Source organism: Amblyomma americanum, chromosome 3 (assembly GCF_052857255.1).
Source record: "Amblyomma americanum isolate KBUSLIRL-KWMA chromosome 3, ASM5285725v1, whole genome shotgun sequence".
Taxonomy (NCBI): domain Eukaryota; kingdom Metazoa; phylum Arthropoda; class Arachnida; order Ixodida; family Ixodidae; genus Amblyomma; species Amblyomma americanum.
The window spans coordinates 41,659,739-41,684,724 of record NC_135499.1 but is presented as its reverse complement, the minus strand read 5'-3'; the positions used below and the strand labels follow the sequence as shown (position 1 = coordinate 41,684,724).

General features: G+C 39.2%; 1 protein-coding gene across 1 annotated transcript; it reads right to left on the bottom strand.

Moving 5' to 3' along the window:
* Positions 1 to 2,489: 2,489 nt before the first annotated feature.
* LOC144124544 (uncharacterized) lies at positions 2,490 to 5,115 on the bottom strand. The gene is made up of 3 exons (XM_077657286.1): positions 4,757 to 5,115; positions 3,836 to 3,907; positions 2,490 to 3,400 (listed from the first exon to the last, which is right to left on the bottom strand). The coding sequence occupies exons 1-3, from the start codon at positions 4,824 to 4,826 to the stop codon at positions 2,793 to 2,795; spliced, it is 750 nt and encodes a 249-aa protein (XP_077513412.1). The 5' UTR covers positions 4,827 to 5,115; the 3' UTR covers positions 2,490 to 2,792.
* Between the last annotated feature and the right edge of the window lie 19,871 nt (positions 5,116 to 24,986).

The window sequence follows — 24,986 nt, the reverse complement described above, 5'->3', positions numbered from 1 at the left end:
TTACAGTTCCGCAGGAATTTCCGCCTGAGACGCCAGGCATGCTATGACCTCATTGCGATGTTCGAGGAATCTGAATGTTTCCCGTCGAATAGACACCACGGCGGTTCTCCGGCAAAGACGCCAGAGGAACACATTCTTTCCTTTGTCTGGTGAGCTTCATTTTAAGCACCAAGAAAATGAGAAACGTTTGGTGGGGATGCGAATACTGCGCGTGATAGATGAAAAATTTTTCTGAGCTGTGTGACTGTTCGTGGATGCAAAACAAGATATGCAATCTCACTAATGTTTTCATGTCGTACTCACGTTTGCTATAGTTTCTTCCAGTTGAATATGTGCTTAATTATAGTATAATAATAATAGAGTTTATTTCCATCAAAGAGGTGGTTGCTGAGTAAAAACTGCCCGAAGGAACGGCAGCTTGACTTGAGCTCAAAGCTCCCTCAGCATGTTTCCACTTCTTTTTTTTTTCTTTCTACAGCACGCGTTCTAAAATTGAGCCTTGGTTACTTCTATAAAATTATTGTATTGTATGCACTTGAAAAGAGTGCTGAGGAAAAAGAAATCGATGATACCTCTTATTAGATCCCAGCATGTTTTTATTTGGCACACAAGGACATGCTATGAACAAATTTTTAAAGACGATAAATGTAGCAATGCTTGCTCAGAATAGCTCTACTAAATTATCATGAATTCTATTCATCATGTAACTGCAAGAGTGTTTGATAGTGACTGCTGGTTTGGTAAATTATAATTACTGTATTTATTTAACAGGTATGCTGCCAACAAGGCATCGATGCGAGAGTGTTCTGTCCTGTTCAACATGGCAGAGTCAACCCAGCTAGTGGTCATAAATAGGGTCCTGGATTTTCTGTGCCACATCGCTTCGAATGTGATTCACTTTTCATCAGATAAGGACAGGTTGGCTGAAGATTTCCGGAAAGTGAGTGTTTAAATCCCTCTTAGCCTACTGTTAAACTTTGAATAACTGATTTCACCAATGCCATGTTCATGATCCTTGGGCTTAATGCAGTGTAAACAATGCATATGTGTAAATGTTGAAGCATTTCATGCATTAAATTTTCTAGCTTTTGACTTAAGCATGCTGAAGAATGCTCCTTTCTTACATGTAAAACTGAGGCAAATAGAAAATGCTCAGAAGCAAAAACTAGTTACCGGTTGGTTTTGCCTAAGCTTGCACACTGCTGTCATGTAACTAAATTCCCCCATTTGCCACAGAGTTATACCACCATGCTTGAGCAGTTTCATTGACCAACCACGGTGAAGGTCCTGGCTTTCCCATTGTAACTGTTGCTGTCTCGTCTTTTCCAGCTTGCAGGCTTTCCAAATGTCATTGGATGTATTGATGGGACCTACATACCAATACGGTGCCCTAGCAACAAGATCAGGTCTACTTACATAAATAGACATGATCAGGTGTCAATAACTATGCAAGGAATATGCGATGCAAGAGGAAAATTCATGGATGTGTTTACCGGGCCACCAAGCAAAGTGCATGATGCACGAGTGTTGAGGCTGTCTCCGGTGCACGAAGACTTGCCTACACTGTGCGAAGTCAACAAATTCCACATTTTAGGTGATGCCGCTTATCCCATTAGAGAGCACTTGTTGACGCCATTCAAGCACTACGGGCCGATGACAGCAGCCAAAACTAATTACAACCAGTGCCATGCAACTACAAGGGTGATCATTGAAAATGCTTTTGGAATGCTGAAGCAAAGGTTTCGGCAGCTTCGCTACGTTGAGTTTACAACTGTAGACAAAATAACAAAGTTCGTCGTAGCATGCTGTGTGCTCCATAACATATGCTTGGATGGAGGTGACTTTGACGTCAATGATTTGCTGACAGATGATGAGAGAAAAGAAAGAAGAATTGATGCTGCCCTTCACAACAGGCTCAGCCTAGCAGAGGTAAGGGCAAGTCGACAGCCTGTGTCCGAAAGCGAAGGCGCTCTTCGCCGATTGGGCGAATTGAAGAGAAATTTCTTGGCCGAGAACCTATAAACTGCATTCACAGAGATCAAGTTTTTGTTGTAGAAACATTTATTGCACATCAAATGTTTTTCTTCTTGTCAAGTTTGCTTCATCATGAACTCACGACGCATGCAACCTGTACATATTATTGTATAAATAGTTTTTGTATATACTAAGTCTTCTCCTTATCCTCTCTTCCTGTCCCCTCACCTCTTTCATTTAATTTCTCCATTCGGCCTGCTATCCTTTACTTCCGCTGCCCCAGCTCGGGTGCTTCAGTATTGATGGCAGATGCCGGGGCTAGCGAAAATCTTTTCCTTCCTTTTTATTATTATTTTAATAAACCATTTACTACTACTACTTGTCAAAGCGTTTTACAAATGACATGCTTCGATTGTATGAAAAATGAGATCAGAGCAGACATTTATTGCATGCTAGAAAAAGTGTGTAAATAAATTAGAATCAGTTTTGACGGGAGATGTACCTCCCGTCAAAAGTATTCGGCCCAAGGGGGTTTGCTTGTGAGGCATCCTGTATGCATCCTCAGTGACCATAACCTCTCAAAAAAAGGTATGGCTTCATGTCCTCAGTCCTCCCAAGCTTTGGACTGCTAGATGCGCTAGGGATCCCAACTGAATAGCTTAAAAGCAAACCCCTTGGGGTATATTCTTTTGACAGGGGCTGTACACCTCAAACCAAGTTCTGGATGCTACTCCTTTTCTGCTAGAGTTTTCAAAAGTGCCATATGCTCGGAATGAGCTTTTAGCAGCTCCTGATGCCTTTGCTCCTTCCTTTGTTCTCTATCTTCCTTTTTTTTTCTCTTTCTCCCTGTGCAGTTTGTTCATTTCGTCAAAGAACAACTGCAGGTGTTGCATTCTAGAGTTGCTTGGGCGCAACCTCCGGTCGGCTCTTTTTTTCTTGGGCTCTTCGTCCTGCGAATCTGTACCAGCTTCAAATGAACAGTCTCCCCCTGATGATATCAAAGACAGGGTATCACCACTGAACTCCGAGTTTTCCTGGACGTCTGCGCTGGTTGATGGTCGAGGACTTGCTTTACAAGTCGACGCTTTCTTATACCTCACGGTGTCCACACCGCGCAAGACTTCCGGCTCCAAGCTGTCATCTATAGCCTTTATGGCATCAAACTCTTGCTCATATTCCACGCGGCAGCGGGAATTTCCTGATGTATTATTGTGCTTCTCTTCGTTCCTCTTCCGCTCTGACACTGTCTTGAAGCGTGTTTCGCACTGCACAGCAGTGCGATGAATGCCGAGAATGCCGAACATATCGCAGGCAATTTGCTCGAACATAGCTCGCTTGCTGCGAAATTTCTTGAGTGGGCCCACGTCTCTGGCATAGCGTGCATAGTAGTCCAGAAGCAGCTTTGTTTGGCGTTCATCCCATGAAGCTGCGTTTGAAAAGAAATAGGTGAAACAAGCTTCTCTAGGCATTTTTGAATTCAGTCTCACAATTAAGTTTGAGTGTTGTTTATTTGGTTTAAATATACATCATACCTGGAAATTTATCTTTATTAAGACCTTTTTTATGTATGTTGTTTAACTCTAGGTGAAACTTTCAAGCATGACCAAACAGATATATATTATTGCATACATGCTCTCTACATTCATTTTTTTTTTCAGGCATATTCACCACACCAGGTAAAATGAAGGCATCCTCTTTGTGGGTACATAAAAATAAGCATGCAGCTTCACCATTAAAGCATAACAGTGGAAGAAAGACGAATTGATTTGATGCATGCAGGGTAGCTAACTCAGGTTTGCCAACTGCATCTGAATTGCTATGGTATTAACATGCATTCAGGAAAGTTAGTATCTGAACTAACCAATTGACACCGCAGTTTCGTTCGGCTTCTTTGAAGAGTCCATAACTTCAGGCATTGTATGGTCTTCCTCCTCTGCATAGAGAAAACATCAAAATAAAAAAAAATGACTGGCAGTTTAGCATTGTCAAGCCCAAAATATTGCGTGAAAGCACGTTAATTTCTTTAGGCACACTGACACAGATAGCCAGTTATACGGCCTTCCTTTCCTCAAAATGAAAGGGGTCTAAACTTTGCGCTGTTTTTGAGAAAAAGAAAGGCGCATAACTGCCTCAGTTTTGCAGGTAGACGTCACCGTTTACTCGCAGAACGATTCAGGTGTCCGCCAACCCAGTTACGCTTTTTACTCAGAGGCTTCACGCAGACACACACTGCTGAAACCCCGGGGAGTGTGCTGTGTAGCGACACGCGAGGTAAGTGCAGGATGCTAGACATGCAGTTGACACGGGTGTTATGAACACGGACTTCATACGTTGATTACGCATTTCTGCTGGCCACGTGAAGAAAATTATCTGCCGCGCCAGTAGTGTTATTGGTGAAGGCTTATTCCAACGGCCGACCAAAGACCATTATTCATTCCCGGGCAGACAGATTGCACTGAAGTTTGTCTGAAGATGGTAAGGCTAGGAATAGACGTGCACAAGCGTCCTCCGTGAGCTGCTACAAAATGTGCAGTGCGTACGCACGGAGCACGAGGGAAGGAAAAAACGCAAAGTTGGAAACAGTCACACCATAGCAAAAGTTATTGTCCATTTTTTTTACACTAGAAATCGCACGCCAACGCGCACGATATTAGGAAAGAACCACAATGCTGCTTTCGGCGTCGTACGTCGCTAGAAACTTCCACAGCCCTCAAAACAACGCCGCTGCGAAAAGGCGCGGAAGCGCGTTGTTCGTCCGGAAGAGAAATAAGGCCCGACTTACCGTCGATCATTGTAGTCAACACGACTTCGGCTGGTGAAGTATATCCAGAATGGTCCCATGGGGCGCTCATTTTTGCCGGAGACTGACAGCCGAAGTAGCGACAGGTACACGTGAAGCAGAAGCGGCGACTGCGACGCAGACTGAGTGCGACCACGTGCGGCTACTGTTGAGTGTTGACACCAGCGGTGCCGCGGCGGGGTTCCGGAAGTGACGGCCCCCTTCTGCCTCCTGCGCTTCCGCTCTAAGAATTCGCAGACCATTCGGCTTGACCAGTCTCGCTATGCGCTCGGAGCGAGAGCGGCTCCCACTCTGCCAGATCCAAACCGGATCGCGGGAGCGACCAGTCGAAGACACCATAAAACAACAGTGTTGCTGGTTCGATCTGAGCAAATGGGCATACCTGCTTTCTTTTCTTGTTGCTATTATATGTGATAGAGCATGTATTTGTACACATCATGTACCAATTCCTGCCTTGTGGATACGAAAAGGCGGCCGGCAATATTGGATAATAATAATAAAACAACAGTGTTGCTGGTTCGATCTGAGCAAATGGGCATACTTGCTTTCTTTTCTTGTTGCTATTATATGTGATAGAGCATGTATTTGTACACATCATGTACCAATTCCTGCCTTGGATATGAAAAGGCGGCCGGCAATATTGGATAATAATAATAAAACAACAGTGTTGCTGGTTCGATCTGAGCAAATGAGCATACCTGCTTTCTTTTCTTGTTGCTATTATATGTGATAGAGCATGTATTTGTACACATCATGTACCAATTCCTGCCTTGTGGATACGAAAAGGCGGCCGGCAATATTGGATAATAATAATAAAACAACAGTGTTGCTGGTTCGATCTGAGCAAATGGGCATACTTGCTTTCTTTTCTTGTTGCTATTATATGTGATAGAGCATGTATTTGTACACATCATGTACCAATTCCTGTCTTGTGGATACGAAAAGGCGGCCGGCAATATTGGATAATAATAATAAAACAACAGTGTTGCTGGTTCGATCTGAGCAAATGGGCATACTTGCTTTCTTTTCTTGTTGCTATTATATGTGATAGAGCATGTATTTCTACACATCATGCACCAATTCTTGCCTTGTGGATACGAAAAGGCGGCCGGCAATATTGGATAATAATAATAAAACAACAGTGTTGCTGGTTCGATCTGAGCAAATGGGCATACTTGCTTTCTTTTCTTGTTGCTATTATATGTGATAGAGCATGTATTTGTACACATCATGTACCAATTCCTGCCTTGTGGATACGAAAAGGCGGCCGGCAATACTGGATAATAATAATAAAACAACCGTGTTGCTTGTTCGATCTGAGCAAATGGGCATACTTGCTTTCTTTTCTTGTTGCTATTATATGTGATAGAGCATGTATTTGTACACATCATGTACCAATTCCTGCCTTGTGTATACGAAAAGGCGGCCGGCAATATTGGATAATAATAATAAAACAACAGTGTTGCTTGTTCGATCTGAGCAAATGGGCATACTTGCTTTCTTTTCTTGTTGCTATTATATGTGATAGAGCATGTATTTGTACACATCATGTACCAATTCCTGCCTTGTGGATACGAAAAGGCGGCCGGCAATATTGGATAATAATAATAAAAAAACAGTGTTGCTGGTTCGATCTGAGCAAATGGGCATACTTGCTTTCTTTTCTTGTTGCTATTATATGTGATAGAGCATGTATTTGTACACATCATGTACCAATTCCTGCCTTGTGGATACGAAAAGGCGGCCGGCAATATTGGATAACAATAATAAAACAACAGTGTTGCTGGTTCGATCTGAGCAAATGGGCATACTTGCTTTCTTTTCTTGTTGCTATTATATGTGATAGAGCATGTATTTGTACACATCATGTACCAATTCCTGCCTTGTGGATACGAAAAGGCGGCCGGCAATATTGGATAATAATATTAAAACAACAGTGTTGCTGGTTCCATCTGAGCAAATGGGCATACTTGCTTTCATTTCTTGTTGCTATTATATGTGATAGAGCATGTATTTGTACACATCATGTACCAATTCCTGCCTTGGATACGAAAAGGCGGCCGGCAATATTAGATAATAATAATAAAACAACAGTGTTGCTGGTTCGATCTGAGCAAATGGGCATACTTGCTTTCTTTTCTTGTTGCTATTATATGTGATAGAGCATGTATTTGTACACATCATGTACCAATTCCTGCCTTGTGGATACGAAAAGGCGGCCGGCAATATTGGATAATAATAATAAAACAACAGTGTTGCTGGTTCGATCTGAGCAAATGGGCATACTTGCTTTCTTTTCTTGTTGCTATTATATGTGATAGAGCATGTATTTGTACACATCATGTACCAATTCCTGCCTTGGATACGAAAAGGCGGCCGGCAATATTGGATAATAATAATAAAACAACAGTGTTGCTGGTTCGATCTGAGCAAATGGGCATACTTGCTTCCTTTTCTTGTTGCTATTATATGTGATAGAGCATGTATTTGTACACATCATGTACCAATTCCTGCCTTGGATACGAAAAGGCGGCCGGCAATATTGGACAATAATAATAAAACAAGAGTGTTGCTGGTTCGATCTGAGCAAATGGGCATACTTGCTTTCTTTTCTTGTTGCTATTATATGTGATAGAGCATGTATTTGTACACATCATGTACCAATTCCTGCCTTGTGTATACGAAAAGGCGGCCGGAAATATTGGATAATATTAATGAAACAACAGTGTTGCTGGTTCGATCTGCAAAAAAACCTTAACAGTATGCCCATTTGCTTTCTTTTCTTGTTGCTATTATATGTGATAGAGCATGTATTTGTACACATCATGTACCAATTCCTGCCTTGGATACGAAAAGGCGGCCGGCAATATTGGATAATAATATTAAAACAACAGTGTTGCTGGTTCGATCTGAGCAAATGGGCATACTTGCTTTCTTTTCTTGTTGCTATTATATGTGATAGAGCATGTATTTGTACACATCATGTACCAATTCCTGCCTTGTGTATACGAAAAGGCGGCCGGCAATATTGGATAATAATAGTAAAACGACGGTGTTGCTGGTTCGATCTGCAAAGAAAAACTTAACAGTATGCCCATTTGCTTTCTTTTCTTGTTGCTATTATATATGATGGAGCTTGTATTTGTACACATCATGTACCAATTCCTGCCTTGGATACGAGAAGGCGGCCGGCAATACTGGATAATAATAATAAAATAACAGTGTTGCTAGTTCGATCTGAGCAAATGGCATACTTGCTTTCTTTTCTTGTTGCTATTATATGTGATAGAGCATGTATTTGTACACATCATGTACCAATTCCTGCCTTGCATACGAAAAGGCGGCCGGCAATAATGGATAATAATAATAAAACAACAGTGTTGCTGGTTCGATCTGAGCAAATGGGCATACTTGCTTTCTTTTCTTGTTGCTATTATATATGATAGAGCATGTATTTGTACACATCATGTACCAATTCCTGCCTTGTGTATACGAAAAGATGGCCGGCAATATTGGATAATAATAATAAAACGACAGTGTTGCTGGTTCGATCTGCAAAGAAAAACTTAACAGTATGCCCATTTGCTTTCTTTTCTTGTTGCTATTATATGTGATAGAGCATGTATTTGTACACATCATGTACCAATTCTTGCCTTGTGGATACGAAAAGGCGGCCGGCAATATTGGATAATAATAATAAAACAACAGTGTTGCTGGTTCGATCTGAGCAAATGGGCATACTTGCTTTCTTTTCTTGTTGCTAATATATGTGATAGAGCATGTATTTGTACACATCATGTACCAATTCCTGCCTTGTGGATACGAAAAGGCGGCCGGCAATACTGGATATTAATAATAAAACAACAGTGTTGCTTGTTCGATCTGAGCAAATGGGCATACTTGCTTTCTTTTCTTGTTGCTATTATATGTGATAGAGCATGTATTTGTACACATCATGTACCAATTCCTGCCTTGTGGATACGAAAAGGCGGCCGGCAATATTAGATAATAATAATAAAACAACAGTGTTGCTGGTTCGATCTGAGCAAATGGGCATACTTGCTTTCTCTTCTTGTTGCTATTATATGTGATAGAGCATGTATTTGTACACATCATGTACCAATTCCTGTATTGTGGATACGAAAAGGCGGCCGGCAATATTGGATAATAATAATAAAACAACAGTGTTGCTGGTTCGATCTGAGCAAATGGGCATACTTGCTTTCTTTTCTTGTTGCTATTATATATGATAGAGCATGTATTTGTACACATCATGTACCAATTCCTGCCTTGTGTATACGAAAAGACGGCCGGCAATATTGGATAATAATAATACAACGACAGTGTTGCTGGTTCGATCTGCAAAGAAATACTTAACAGTATGCCCATTTGCTTTCTTTTCTTGTTGCTATTATATGTGATAGAGCATGTATTGTACACATCATGTACCAATTCCTGCCTTGGATATGAAAAGGCGGCCGGCAATATTGGATAATAATAATAAAACAACAGTGTTGCTGGTTCGATCTGAGCAAATGGGCATACTTGCTTCCTTTTCTTGTTGCTATTATATGTGATAGAGCATGTATTTGTACACATCATGTACCAATTCCTGCCTTGTGGATACGAAAAGGCGGCCGGCAATATTGGATAATAATAATAAAACAACAGTGTTGCTGGTTCGATCTGAGCAAATGGGCATACTTGCTTTCTTTTCTTGTTGCTAATATATGTGATAGAGCATGTATTTGTACACATCATGTACCAATTCCTGCCTTGGATACGAAAAGGCGGCCGGCAATATTGGATAATAATAATAAAACAAGAGTGTTGCTGGTTCGATCTGACCAAATGGGCATACTTGCTTTCTTTTCTTGTTGCTATTATATGTGATAGAGCATGTATTTGTACACATCATGTACCAATTCCTGCCTTGTGTATACGAAAAGGCGGCCGGAAATATTGGATAATAATAATGAAACAACAGTGCTGCTGGTTCGATCTGCAAAAAAAACTTAACAGTATGCCCATTTGCTTTCTTTTCTTGTTGCTATTATATGTGATAGAGCATGTATTTGTACACATCATGTACCAATTCCTGCCTTGGATACGAAAAGGCGGCCGGCAATACTGGATAATAATAATAAAACAACAGTGTTGCTGGTTCGATCTGAGCAAATGGCATACTTGCTTTCTTTTCTTGTTGCTATTATATGTGATAGAGCATGTATTTGTACACATCATGTACCAATTCCTGCCTTGCATACGAAAAGGCGGCCGGCAATTTTGGATAATAATAATAAAACAACAGTGTTGCTGGTTCGATCTGAGCAAATGGGCATACTTGCTTTCTTTTCTTGTTGCTATTATATGTGATAGAGCATGTATTTGTACACATCATGTACCAATTCTTGCCTTGTGGATACGAAAAGGCGGCCGGCAATATTGGATAATAATAATAAAACAACAGTGTTGCTGGTTCGATCTGAGCAAATGGGCATACTTGCTTTCTTTTCTTGTTGCTATTATATGTGATAGAGCATGTATTTGTACACATCATGTACCAATTCCTGCCTTGTGGATACGAAAAGGCGGCCGGCAATACTGGATAATAATAATAAAACAACAGTGTTGCTTGTTCGATCTGAGCAAATGGGCATACTTGCTTTCTTTTCTTGTTGCTATTATATGTGATAGAGCATGTATTTGTACACATCATGTACCAATTCCTGACTTGTGTATACGAAAAGGCGGCCGGCAATATTGGATAATAATAATAAAACAACAGTGTTGCTTGTTCGATCTGAGCAAATGGGCATACTTGCTTTCTTTTCTTGTTGCTATTATATGTGATAGAGCATGTATTTGTACACATCATGTACCAATTCCTGCCTTGTGGATACGAAAAGGCGGCCGGCAATATTGGATAATAATAATAAAAAAACAGTGTTGCTGGTTCGATCTGAGCAAATGGGCATACTTGCTTTCTTTTCTTGTTGCTATTATATGTGATAGAGCATGTATTTGTACACATCATGTACCAATTCCTGCCTTGTGGATACGAAAAGGCGGCCGGCAATATTGGATAACAATAATAAAACAACAGTGTTGCTGGTTCGATCTGAGCAAATGGGCATACTTGCTTTCTTTTCTTGTTGCTATTATATGTGATAGAGCATGTATTTGTACACATCATGTACCAATTCCTGCCTTGTGGATACGAAAAGACGGCCGGCAATATTGGATAATAATAATAAAACAACAGTGTTGCTGGTTCCATCTGATCAAATGGGCATACTTGCTTTCTTTTCTTGTTGCTATTATATGTGATAGAGCATGTATTTGTACACATCATGTACCAATTCCTGCCTTGGATACGAAAAGGCGGCCGGCAATATTAGATAATAATAATAAAACAACAGTGTTGCTGGTTCGATCTGAGGAAATGGGCATACTTGCTTTCTTTTCTTGTTGCTATTATATGTGATAGAGCATGTATTTGTACACATCATGTACCAATTCCTGCCTTGTGGATACGAAAAGGCGGCCGGCAATATTAGATAATAATAATAAAACAACAGTGTTGCTGGTTCGATCTGAGCAAATGGGCATACTTGCTTTCTCTTCTTGTTGCTATTATATGTGATAGAGCATGTATTTGTACACATCATGTACCAATTCCTGTATTGTGGATACGAAAAGGCGGCCGGCAATATTGGATAATTATAATAAAACAACAGTGTTGCTGGTTCGATCTGAGCAAATGGGCATACTTGCTTTCTTTTCTTGTTGCTATTATATATGATAGAGCATGTATTTGTACACATCATGTGCCAATTCCTGCCTTGTGTATACGAAAAGACGGCCGGCAATATTGGATAATAATAATACAACGACAGTGTTGCTGGTTCGATCTGCAAAGAAAAACTTAACAGTATGCCCATTTGCTTTCTTTTCTTGTTGCTATTATATGTGATAGAGCATGTATTGTACACATCATGTACCAATTCCTGCCTTGGATATGAAAAGGCGGCCGGCAATATTGGATAATAATAATAAAACAACAGTGTTGCTGGTTCGATCTGAGCAAATGGGCATACTTGCTTTCTTTTCTTGTTGCTATTATATGTGATAGAGCATGTATTTGTACACATCATGTACCAATTCCTGTCTTGTGGATACGAAAAGGCGGCCGGCAATATTGGATAATAATAATAAAACAACAGTGTTGCTGGTTCGATCTGAGCAAATGGGCATACTTGCTTTCTTTTCTTGTTGCTATTATATGTGATAGAGCATGTATTTGTACACACCATGTACCAATTCCTGCCTTGTGGATACGAAAAGGCGGCCGGCAATATTGGATAATAATAATAAAACAACAGTGTTGCTGGTTCGATCTGAGCAAATGGGCATACTTGCTTTCTTTTCTTGTTGCTATTATATGTGATAGAGCATGTATTTGTACACATCATGTACCAATTCCTGTCTTGTGGATACGAAAAGGCGGCCGGCAATATTGGATAATAATAATAAAACAACAGTGTTGCTGGTTCGATCTGAGCAAATGGGCATACTTGCTTTCTTTTCTTGTTGCTATTATATGTGATAGAGCATGTATTTGTACACATCATGTACCAATTCCTGCCTTGTGTATACGAAAAGGCGGCCGGAAATATTGGATAATAATAATAAAACAACAGTGTTGCTGGTTCGATCTGCAAAAAAAACTTAACAGTATGCCCATTTGCTTTCTTTTCTTGTTGCTATTATATGTGATAGAGCATGTATTTGTACACATCATGTACCAATTCCTGCCTTGGATACGAAAAGGCGGCCGGCAATATTGGATAATAATAATAAAACAACAGTGTTGCTGGTTCGATCTGAGCAAATGGGCATACCTGCTTTCTTTTCTTGTTGCTATTATATGTGATAGAGCATGTATTTGTACACATCATGTACCAGTTCCTGTCTTGTGGATACGAAAAGGCGGCCGGCAATATTGGATAATAATAATAAAACAACAGTGTTGCTGGTTCGATCTGAGCAAATGGGCATACTTGCTTTCTTTTCTTGTTGCTATTATATGTGATAGAACATGTATTTGTACACATCATGTACCAATTCCTGCCTTGGATACGAAAAGGCGGCCGGCAATTTTGGATAATTATAATAAAAAAACTGTTGCTGGTTCGATCTGAGCAAATGGGCATACTTGCTTTCTTTTCTTGTTGCTCTTATATGTGATAGAGCATGTATTTGTACACATCATGTACCAATTCCTGCCTTGTGGATACGAAAAGGCGGCCGGCAATATTGGACAATAATAATAAAACAACATTGTTGCTGGTTCGATCTGAGCAAATGGGCATACTTGCTTTCTTTTCTTGTTGCTATTATATGTGATAGAGCATGTATTTGTACACATCATGTACCAATTCCTGCCTTGTGGATACGAAAAGGCGGCCGGCAATATTAGATAATAATAATAAAACAACAGTGTTGCTGGTTCGATCTGAGCAAATGGGCATACTTGCTTTCTCTTCTTGTTGCTATTATATGTGATAGAGCATGTATTTGTACACATCATGTACCAATTCCTGTATTGTGGATACGAAAAGGCGGCCGGCAATATTGGATAATAATAATAAAACAACAGTGTTGCTGGTTCGATCTGAGCAAATGGGCATACTTGCTTTCTTTTCTTGTTGCTATTATATATGATAGAGCATGTATTTGTACACATCATGTACCAATTCCTGCCTTGTGTATACGAAAAGACGGCCGGCAATATTGGATAATAATAATACAACGACAGTGTTGCTGGTTCGATCTGCAAAGAAATACTTAACAGTATGCCCATTTGCTTTCTTTTCTTGTTGCTATTATATGTGATAGAGCATGTATTTGTACACATCATGTACCAATTCCTGCCTTGGATACGAAAAGGCGGCCGGCAATATTGGATAATAATAATAAAACAACAGTGTTGCTGGTTCGATCTGAGCAAATGGGCATACTTGCTTTCTTTTCTTGTTGCTATTATATGTGATAGAGCATGTATTTGTACACATCATGTACCAATTCCTGCCTTGTGTATACGAAAAGGCGGCCGGCAATATTGGATAATAATAATAAAACAACAGTGTTGCTGGTTCGATCTGAGCAAATGGGCATACTTGCTTCCTTTTCTTGTTGCTATTATATGTGATAGAGCATGTATTTGTACACATCATGTACCAATTCCTGCCTTGGATACGAAAAGGCGGCCGGCAATATTGGATAATAATAATAAAACAAGAGTGTTGCTGGTTCGATCTGAGCAAATGGGCATACTTGCTTTCTTTTCTTGTTGCTATTATATGTGATAGAGCATGTATTTGTACACATCATGTACCAATTCCTGCCTTGTGTATACGAAAAGGCGGCCGGAAATATTAGATAATAATAATAAAACAACAGTGTTGCTGGTTCCATCTGATCAAATGGGCATACTTGCTTTCTTTTCTTGTTGCTATTATATGTGATAGAGCATGTATTTGTACACATCATGTACCAATTCCTGCCTTGGATACGAAAAGGCGGCCGGCAATATTAGATAATAATAATAAAACAACAGTGTTGCTGGTTCGATCTGAGCAAATGGGCATACTTGCTTCCTTTTCTTGTCGCTATTATATGTGATAGAGCATGTATTTAGACACATCATGTACCAATTCCTGCCTTGGATACGAAAAGGCGGCCGGCAATATTAGATAATAATAATAAAACAACAGTGTTGCTGGTTCGATCTGAGCAAATGGGCATACTTGCTTTCTTTTCTTGTTGCTATTATATGTGATAGAGCATGTATTTGTACACATCATGCACCAATTCCTGCATAATAATAATAAAACAACAGTGTTGCTTGTTCGATCTGAGCAAATGGGCATACTTGCTTTCTTTTCTTGTTGCTATTATATGTGATAGAGCATGTATTTGTACACATCATGTACCAATTCCTGACTTGTGTATACGAAAAGGCGGCCGGCAATATTGGATAATAATAATAAAACAACAGTGTTGCTTGTTCGATCTGAGCAAATGGGCATACTTGCTTTCTTTTCTTGTTGCTATTATATGTGATAGAGCATGTATTTGTACACATCATGTACCAATTCCTGCCTTGTGGATACGAAAAGGCGGCCGGCAATATTGGATAATAATAATAAAAAAACAGTGTTGCTGGTTCGATCTGAGCAAATGGGCATACTTGCTTTCTTTTCTTGTTGCTATTATATGTGATAGAGCATGTATTTGTACACATCATGTACCAATTCCTGCCTTGTGGATACGAAAAGGCGGCCGGCAATATTGGATAACAATAATAAAACAACAGTGTTGCTGGTTCGATCTGAGCAAATGGGCATACTTGCTTTCTTTTCTTGTTGCTATTATATGTGATAGAGCATGTATTTGTACACATCATGTACCAATTCCTGCCTTGTGGATACGAAAAGACGGCCGGCAATATTGGATAATAATAATAAAACAACAGTGTTGCTGGTTCCATCTGATCAAATGGGCATACTTGCTTTCTTTTCTTGTTGCTATTATATGTGATAGAGCATGTATTTGTACACATCATGTACCAATTCCTGCCTTGGATACGAAAAGGCGGCCGGCAATATTAGATAATAATAATAAAACAACAGTGTTGCTGGTTCGATCTGAGGAAATGGGCATACTTGCTTTCTTTTCTTGTTGCTATTATATGTGATAGAGCATGTATTTGTACACATCATGTACCAATTCCTGCCTTGTGGATACGAAAAGGCGGCCGGCAATATTAGATAATAATAATAAAACAACAGTGTTGCTGGTTCGATCTGAGCAAATGGGCATACTTGCTTTCTCTTCTTGTTGCTATTATATGTGATAGAGCATGTATTTGTACACATCATGTACCAATTCCTGTATTGTGGATACGAAAAGGCGGCCGGCAATATTGGATAATTATAATAAAACAACAGTGTTGCTGGTTCGATCTGAGCAAATGGGCATACTTGCTTTCTTTTCTTGTTGCTATTATATATGATAGAGCATGTATTTGTACACATCATGTGCCAATTCCTGCCTTGTGTATACGAAAAGACGGCCGGCAATATTGGATAATAATAATACAACGACAGTGTTGCTGGTTCGATCTGCAAAGAAAAACTTAACAGTATGCCCATTTGCTTTCTTTTCTTGTTGCTATTATATGTGATAGAGCATGTATTGTACACATCATGTACCAATTCCTGCCTTGGATATGAAAAGGCGGCCGGCAATATTGGATAATAATAATAAAACAACAGTGTTGCTGGTTCGATCTGAGCAAATGGGCATACTTGCTTTCTTTTCTTGTTGCTATTATATGTGATAGAGCATGTATTTGTACACATCATGTACCAATTCCTGTCTTGTGGATACGAAAAGGCGGCCGGGAATATTGGATAATAATAATAAAACAACAGTGTTGCTGGTTCGATCTGAGCAAATGGGCATACTTGCTTTCTTTTCTTGTTGCTATTATATGTGATAGAGCATGTATTTGTACACACCATGTACCAATTCCTGCCTTGTGGATACGAAAAGGCGGCCGGCAATATTGGATAATAATAATAAAACAACAGTGTTGCTGGTTCGATCTGAGCAAATGGGCATACTTGCTTTCTTTTCTTGTTGCTATTATATGTGATAGAGCATGTATTTGTACACATCATGTACCAATTCCTGTCTTGTGGATACGAAAAGGCGGCCGGCAATATTGGATAATAATAATAAAACAACAGTGTTGCTGGTTCGATCTGAGCAAATGGGCATACTTGCTTTCTTTTCTTGTTGCTATTATATGTGATAGAGCATGTATTTGTACACATCATGTACCAATTCCTGCCTTGTGTATACGAAAAGGCGGCCGGAAATATTGGATAATAATAATAAAACAACAGTGTTGCTGGTTCGATCTGCAAAAAAAACTTAACAGTATGCCCATTTGCTTTCTTTTCTTGTTGCTATTATATGTGATAGAGCATGTATTTGTACACATCATGTACCAATTCCTGCCTTGGATACGAAAAGGCGGCCGGCAATATTGGATAATAATAATAAAACAACAGTGTTGCTGGTTCGATCTGAGCAAATGGGCATACCTGCTTTCTTTTCTTGTTGCTATTATATGTGATAGAGCATGTATTTGTACACATCATGTACCAGTTCCTGTCTTGTGGATACGAAAAGGCGGCCGGCAATATTGGATAATAATAATAAAACAACAGTGTTGCTGGTTCGATCTGAGCAAATGGGCATACTTGCTTTCTTTTCTTGTTGCTATTATATGTGATAGAACATGTATTTGTACACATCATGTACCAATTCCTGCCTTGGATACGAAAAGGCGGCCGGCAATTTTGGATAATTATAATAAAAAAACTGTTGCTGGTTCGATCTGAGCAAATGGGCATACTTGCTTTCTTTTCTTGTTGCTCTTATATGTGATAGAGCATGTATTTGTACACATCATGTACCAATTCCTGCCTTGTGGATACGAAAAGGCGGCCGGCAATATTGGACAATAATAATAAAACAACATTGTTGCTGGTTCGATCTGAGCAAATGGGCATACTTGCTTTCTTTTCTTGTTGCTATTATATGTGATAGAGCATGTATTTGTACACATCATGTACCAATTCCTGCCTTGTGGATACGAAAAGGCGGCCGGCAATATTAGATAATAATAATAAAACAACAGTGTTGCTGGTTCGATCTGAGCAAATGGGCATACTTGCTTTCTCTTCTTGTTGCTATTATATGTGATAGAGCATGTATTTGTACACATCATGTACCAATTCCTGTATTGTGGATACGAAAAGGAGGCCGGCAATATTGGATAATAATAATAAAACAACAGTGTTGCTGGTTCGATCTGAGCAAATGGGCATACTTGTTTTCTTTTCTTGTTGCTATTATATATGATAGAGCATGTATTTGTACACATCATGTACCAATTCCTGCCTTGTGTATACGAAAAGACGGCCGGCAATATTGGATAATAATAATACAACGACAGTGTTGCTGGTTCGATCTGCAAAGAAATACTTAACAGTATGCCCATTTGCTTTCTTTTCTTGTTGCTATTATATGTGATAGAGCATGTATTTGTACACATCATGTACCAATTCCTGCCTTGGATACGAAAAGGCGGCCGGCAATATTGGATAATAATAATAAAACAACAGTGTTGCTGGTTCGATCTGAGCAAATGGGCATACTTGCTTTCTTTTCTTGTTGCTATTATATGTGATAGAGCATGTATTTGTACACATCATGTACCAATTCCTGCCTTGTGTATACGAAAAGGCGGCCGGCAATATTGGATAATAATAATAAAACAACAGTGTTGCTGGTTCGATCTGAGCAAATGGGCATACTTGCTTCCTTTTCTTGTTGCTATTATATGTGATAGAGCATGTATTTGTACACATCATGTACCAATTCCTGCCTTGGATACGAAAAGGCGGCCGGCAATATTGGATAATAATAATAAAACAAGAGTGTTGCTGGTTCGATCTGAGCAAATGGGCATACTTGCTTTCTTTTCTTGTTGCTATTATATGTGATAGAGCATGTATTTGTACACATCATGTACCAATTCCTGCCTTGTGTATACGAAAAGGCGGCCGGAAATATTGGATAATTATAATGAAACAACAGTGTTGCTGGTTCGATCTGAGCAAATGGGCATACTTGCTTTCTTTTCTTGTTGCTATTATATGTGATAGAGCATGTATTTGTACACATCATGTACCAATTCCTGCCTTGTGTATACGAAAAGGCGGCCGGCAATATTGGATAATAATAATAAAACAACAGTGTTGCTGGTTCGATCTGAGCAAATGGGCATACTTGCTTCCTTTTCTTGTCGCTATTATATGTGATAGAGCATGTATTTAGACACATCATGTACCAATTCCTGCCTTGGATACGAAAAGGCGGCCGGCAATATTAGATAATAATAATAAAACAACAGTGTTGCTGGTTCGATCTGAGCAAATGGGCATACTTGCTTTCTTTTCTTGTTGCTATTATATGTGATAGAGCATGTATTTGTACACATCATGCACCAATTCCTGCATAATAATAATAAAACAACAGTGTTGCTGGTTCGATCTGAGCAAATGGGCATACTTGCTTTCTTTTCTTGTTGCTATTATATGTGATTGAGCATGTATTTGTACACATCATGTACCAATTCCTGCCTTGTGGATACGAAAAGGCGGCCGGCAATATTAGATAATATAAAATAAAACAACAGTGTTGCTGGTTCGATCTGAGCAAATGGGCATACTTGCTTTCTTTTCTTGTTGCTATTATATGTGATAGAGCATGTATTTGCACACATCATGTACCAATTCCTGCCTTGGATACGAAAGGGCGGCCGGCAATATTGGATAATAATAATAAAACAACAGTGTTGCTGGTTCGATCTGAGCAAATGGGCATACATGCTTTCTTTTCTTGTTGCTATTATATGTGATAGCGCATGTATTTGCACACATCATGTACCAATTCCTGCCTTGGATACGAAAAGGCGGCCGGCAATATTGGATAATAATAATAATAAAACAACAGTGTTGCTGGTTCGATCTGAGCAAATGGGCATACTTGCTTTCTTTTCTTGTTGCTATTATATGTGATAGAGCATGTATTTGTACACATCATGTACCAATTCCTGTCTTGTGGATACGAAAAGGCGGCCGGCAATATTGGATAATAATAATAAAACAACAGTGTTGCTGGTTCGATCTGAGCAAATGGGCATACTTGCTTTCTTTTCTTGTTGCTAATATATGTGATAGAGCATGTATTTGTACACATCATGTACCAATTCCTGCCTTGGATACGAAAAGGCGGCCGGCAATATTGGATAATAATAATAAAAAAACAGAGTTGCTGGTTCAATCTGAGCAAATGGGCATACTTGCTTTCTTTTCTTGTTGCTATTATATGTGTTAGAGCATGTATTTGTACACATCATGTACCAATTCCTGTCTGGTGGATACGAAAAGGCGGCCGGCAATATTGGATAATAATAATAAAACAAAAGTGTTGCTGGTTCGATCTGAGCAAATGGGCATACTTGCTTTCTTTTCTTGTTGCTGTTATATGTGATAGAGCATGTATTTGTACACATCATGTACCTATTCCTGCCTTGGATACGAAAAGGCGGCCGGCAATATTGGATAATAATAATAAAACAACAGTGTTGCTGGTTCGATCTGAGCAAATGGGCATACCTGCTTTCTTTTCTTGTTGCTATTATATGTGATAGAGCATGTATTTGTACACATCATGTACCAATTCCTGCCTTGTGGATACGAAAAGGCGGCCGGCAATATTGGATAATAATAATAAAACAACAGTGTTGCTGGTTCGATCTGAGCAAATGGGCATACCTGCTTTCTTTTCTTGTTGCTATTATATGTGATAGAGCATGTTTTTGTACACATCATGTACCAATTCCTGCCTTGTGGATACGAAAAGGCGGCCGGCAATATTGGATAATAATAATAAAACAACAGTGTTGCTGGTTCGATCTGAGCAAATGGGCATACCTGCTTTCTTTTCTTGTTGCTATTATATGTGATAGAGCATGTATTTGTACACATCATGTACCAATTCCTGCCTTGTGGATACGAAAAGGCGGCCGGCAATATTGGATAATAATAATAAAACAACAGTGTTGCTGGTTCGATCTGAGCAAATGGGCATACCTGCTTTCTTTTCTTGTTGCTATTATATGTGATAGAGCATGTATTTGTACACATCATGTACCAATTCCTGCCTTGTGGATACGAAAAGGCGGCCGGCAATATTGGATAATAATAATAAAACAACAGTGTTGCTGGTTCGATCTGAGCAAATGGGCATACTTGCTTTCTTTTCTTGTTGCTATTATATGTGATAGAGCATGTATTTGTACACATCATGTACCAATTCCTGCCTTGTGGATACGAAAAGGCGGCCGGCAATATTGGATAATAATAATAAAACAACAGTGTTGCTGGTTCGATCTGAGCAAATGGGCATACCTGCTTTCTTTTCTTGTTGCTATTATATGTGATAGAGCATGTATTTGTACACACCATGTACCAATTCCTGCCTTGTGGATACGAAAAGGCGGCCCGCAATATTGGATAATAATAATAAAACAACAGTGTTGCTGGTTCGATCTGAGCAAATGGGCATACCTGCTTTCTTTTCTTGTTGCTATTATATGTGATAGAGCATGTATTTGTACACATCATGTACCAATTCCTGCCTTGTGGATACGAAAAGGCGGCCGGCAATATTGGATAATAATAATAAAACAACAGTGTTGCTGGTTCGATCTGAGCAAATGGGCATACTTGCTTTCTTTTCTTGTTGCTATTATATGTGATAGAGCATGTATTTGTACACATCATGTACCAATTCCTGCCTTGTGGATACGAAAAGGCGGCCGGCAATATTGGATAATAATAATAAAACAACAGTGTTGCTGGTTCGATCTGAGCAAATGGGCATACCTGCTTTCTTTTCTTGTTGCTATTATATGTGATAGAGCATGTATTTGTACACATCATGTACCAATTCCTGCCTTGTGGATACGAAAAGGCGGCCGGCAATATTGGATAATAATAATAAAACAACAGTGTTGCTGGTTCGATCTGAGCAAATGGGCATACTTGCTTTCTTTTCTTGTTGCTATTATATATGATAGAGCATGTATTTGTACACATCATGTACCAATTCCTGCCTTGTGTATACGAAAAGACGGCCGGCAATATTGGATAATAATAATAAAACGACAGTGTTGCTGGTTCGATCTGCAAAGAAAAACTTAACAGTATGCCCATTTGCTTTCTTTTCTTGTTGCTATTATATGTGATAGAGCATGTATTTTTACACATCATGTACCAATTCCTGCCTTGGACACGAAAAGGCGGCCGGCAATATTGGATAATAATAATAAAACAACAGTGTTGCTGGTTCGATCTGAGCAAATGGGCATACCTGCTTTCTTTTCTTGTTGCTATTATATGTGATAGAGCATGTATTTGTACACATCATGTACCAATTCCTGCCTTGTGGATACGAAAAGGCGGCCGGCAATATTGGATAATAATAATAAAACAACAGTGTTGCTGGTTCGATCTGAGCAAATGGGCATACCTGCTTTCTTTTCTTGTTGCTATTATATGTGATAGAGCATGTATTTGTACACATCATGTACCAATTCCTGCCTTGTGGATACGAAAAGGCGGCCGGCAATATTGGATAATAATAATAAAACAACAGTGTTGCTGGTTCGATCTGAGCAAATGGGCATACTTGCTTTCTTTTCTTGTTGCTATTATATGTGATAGAGCATGTATTTGAACACATCATGTACCAATTCCTGCCTTGTGGATACGAAAAGGCGGCCGGCAATATTGGATAATAATAATAAAACAACAGTGTTGCTGGTTCGATCTGAGCAAATGGGCATACCTGCTTTCTTTTCTTGTTGCTATTATATGTGATAGAGCATGTATTTGTACACATCATGTACCAATTCCTGCCTTGTGGATACCAAAAGGCGGCCGGCAATATTGGATAATAATAATAAAACAACAGTGTTGCTGGTTCGATCTGAGCAAATGGGCATACCTGCTTTCTTTTCTTGTTCTATTATATGTGATAGAGCATGTATTTGTACACATCATGTACCAATTCCTGCCTTGTGGATACGAAAAGGCGGCCGGCAATGTTGGATAATAATAATAAAACAACAGTGTTGCTGGTTCGATCTGAGCAAATGGGCATACTTGCTTTCTTTTCTTGTTGCTATTATATGTGATAGAGCATGTATTTGTACACATCATGTACCAATTCCTGCATTGTGGATACGAAAAGGCGGCCGGCAATATTGGATAATAATAATAAAACAACAGTGTTGCTGGTTCGATCTGAGCAAATGGGCATACCTGCTTTCTTTTCTTGTTGCTATTATATGTGATAGAGCATGTATTTGTACACATCATGGACCAATTCCTGCCTTGTGGATACGAAAAGGCGGCCGGCAATATTGGATAATAATATTAAAACAACAGTGTTGCTGGTTCGATCTGAGCAAATGGGCATACTTGCTTTATTTTCTTGTTGCTATTATATGTGATAGAGCTTGTATTTGTACACATCATGTACCAATTCCTGCCTTGTGTATACGAAAAGGCGGCCGGCAATATTGGATAATAATAGTAAAACGACGGTGTTGCTGGTTCGATCTGCAAAGAAAAACTTAACAGTATGCCCATTTGCTTTCTTTTCTTGTTGCTATTATATGTGATAGAGCATGTATTTGTACACATCATGTACCAATTCCTGCCTTGCATACGAAAAGGCGGCCGGCAATATTGGATAATAATAATAAAACAACAGTGTTGCTGGTTCGATCTGAGCAAATGGGCATACTTGCTTTCTTTTCTTGTTGCTATTATATATGATAGAGCATGTATTTGTACACATCATGTACCAATTCCTGCCTTGTGTATACGAAAAGACGGCCGGCAATATTGGATAATAATAATAAAACGACAGTGTTGCTGGTTCGATCTGCAAAGAAAAACTTAACAGTATGCCCATTTGCTTTCTTTTCTTGTTGCTATTATATGTGATAGAGCATGTATTTTTACACATCATGTACCAATTCCTGCCTTGGACACGAAAAGGCGGCCGGCAATATTGGAAGATAATAATAAAACAACAGTGTGGCTGGTTCGATCTGAGCAAATGGGCATACTTGCTTTCTTTTCTTGTTGCTATTATATGTTATAGAGCATGTATTTGTACACATCATGTACCAATTCCTGCCTTGCGGACACGAAAAGGCGACCGGCAATATTGGATAATAATAATAAAACAACAGTGTTGCTGGTTCGATCTGAGCAAATGGGCATACTTGCTTTCTTTTCTTGTTGCTATTATATGTGATAGAGCATGTATTTGTACACATCATGTACCAATTGCTGCCTTGGATACGAAAAGGCGGCCGGCAATATTGGATAATTATAATAAAACAACAGTGTTGCTGGTTCGATCTGAGCAAATGGGCATACTTGCTTTCTTTTCTTGTTGCTATTATATGTGATAGAGCATGTATTTGTACACATCATGTACCAATTCCTGTCTTGTGGATACGAAAAGGCGGCCGGCAATATTGGATAATAATAATAAAACAACAGTGTTGCTGGTTCGATCTGAGCAAATGGGCATACTTGCTTTCTTTTCTTGTTGCTATTATATGTGATAGAGCATGTATTTGTACACATCATGTACCAATTCCTGTCTTGTGGATACGAAAAGGCGGCCGGCAATATTGGATAATAATAATAAAACAACAGTGTTGCTGGTTCGATCTGAGCAAATGGGCATACTTGCTATCTTTTCTTGTTGCTATTATATGTGATAGAGCATGTATTTGTACACACCATGTACCAATTCCTGCCTTGTGGATACGAAAAGGCGGCCGGCAATATTGGATAATAATAATAAAACAACAGTGTTGCTGGTTCGATCTGAGCAAATGGGCATACTTGCTTTCTTTTCTTGTTGCTATTATATGTGATAGAGCATGTATTTGTACACATCATGTACCAATTCCTGCCTTGTGTATACGAAAAGGCGGCCGGAAATATTGGATAATAATAATAAAACAACAGTGTTGCTGGTTCGATCTGCAAAAAAAAACTTAACAGTATGCCCATTTGCTTTCTTTTCTTGTTGCTATTATATGTGATAGAGCATGTATTTGTACACATCATGTACCAATTCCTGCCTTGGATACGAAAAGGCGGCCGACAATATTGGATAATAATAATAAAACAACAGTGTTGCTGGTTCGATCTGAGCAAATGGGCATACCTGCTTTCTTTTCTTGTTGCTATTATATGCGATAGAGCATGTATTTGTACACATCATGTACCAATTCCTGCCTTGGATACGAAAAGGCGGCCGGCAATATTGGATAATAATAATAAAAAAACAGAGTTGCTGGTTCGATCTGAGCAAATGGGCATACTTGCTTTCTTTTCTTGTTGCTATTATATGTGATAGAGCATGTATTTGTACACATCATGTACCAATTCCTGTCTTGTGGATACGA

Excerpts from the sequence above, each read along its gene's own strand:
- LOC144124544 (XM_077657286.1), bottom strand. The coding sequence starts at position 4,826 with ATGAGCGCCCCATGGGACCATTCTGGATATACTTCACCAGCCGAAGTC. Across the intron at positions 3,908-4,756 it reads GTTGACTACAATGATCGACG|AGGAGGAAGACCATACAATG; the intron begins GTAAGTCGGGCC and ends TTCTCTATGCAG. Across the intron at positions 3,401-3,835 it reads CGAAACTGCGGTGTCAATTG|CTTCATGGGATGAACGCCAA; the intron begins GTTAGTTCAGAT and ends TTTCAAACGCAG.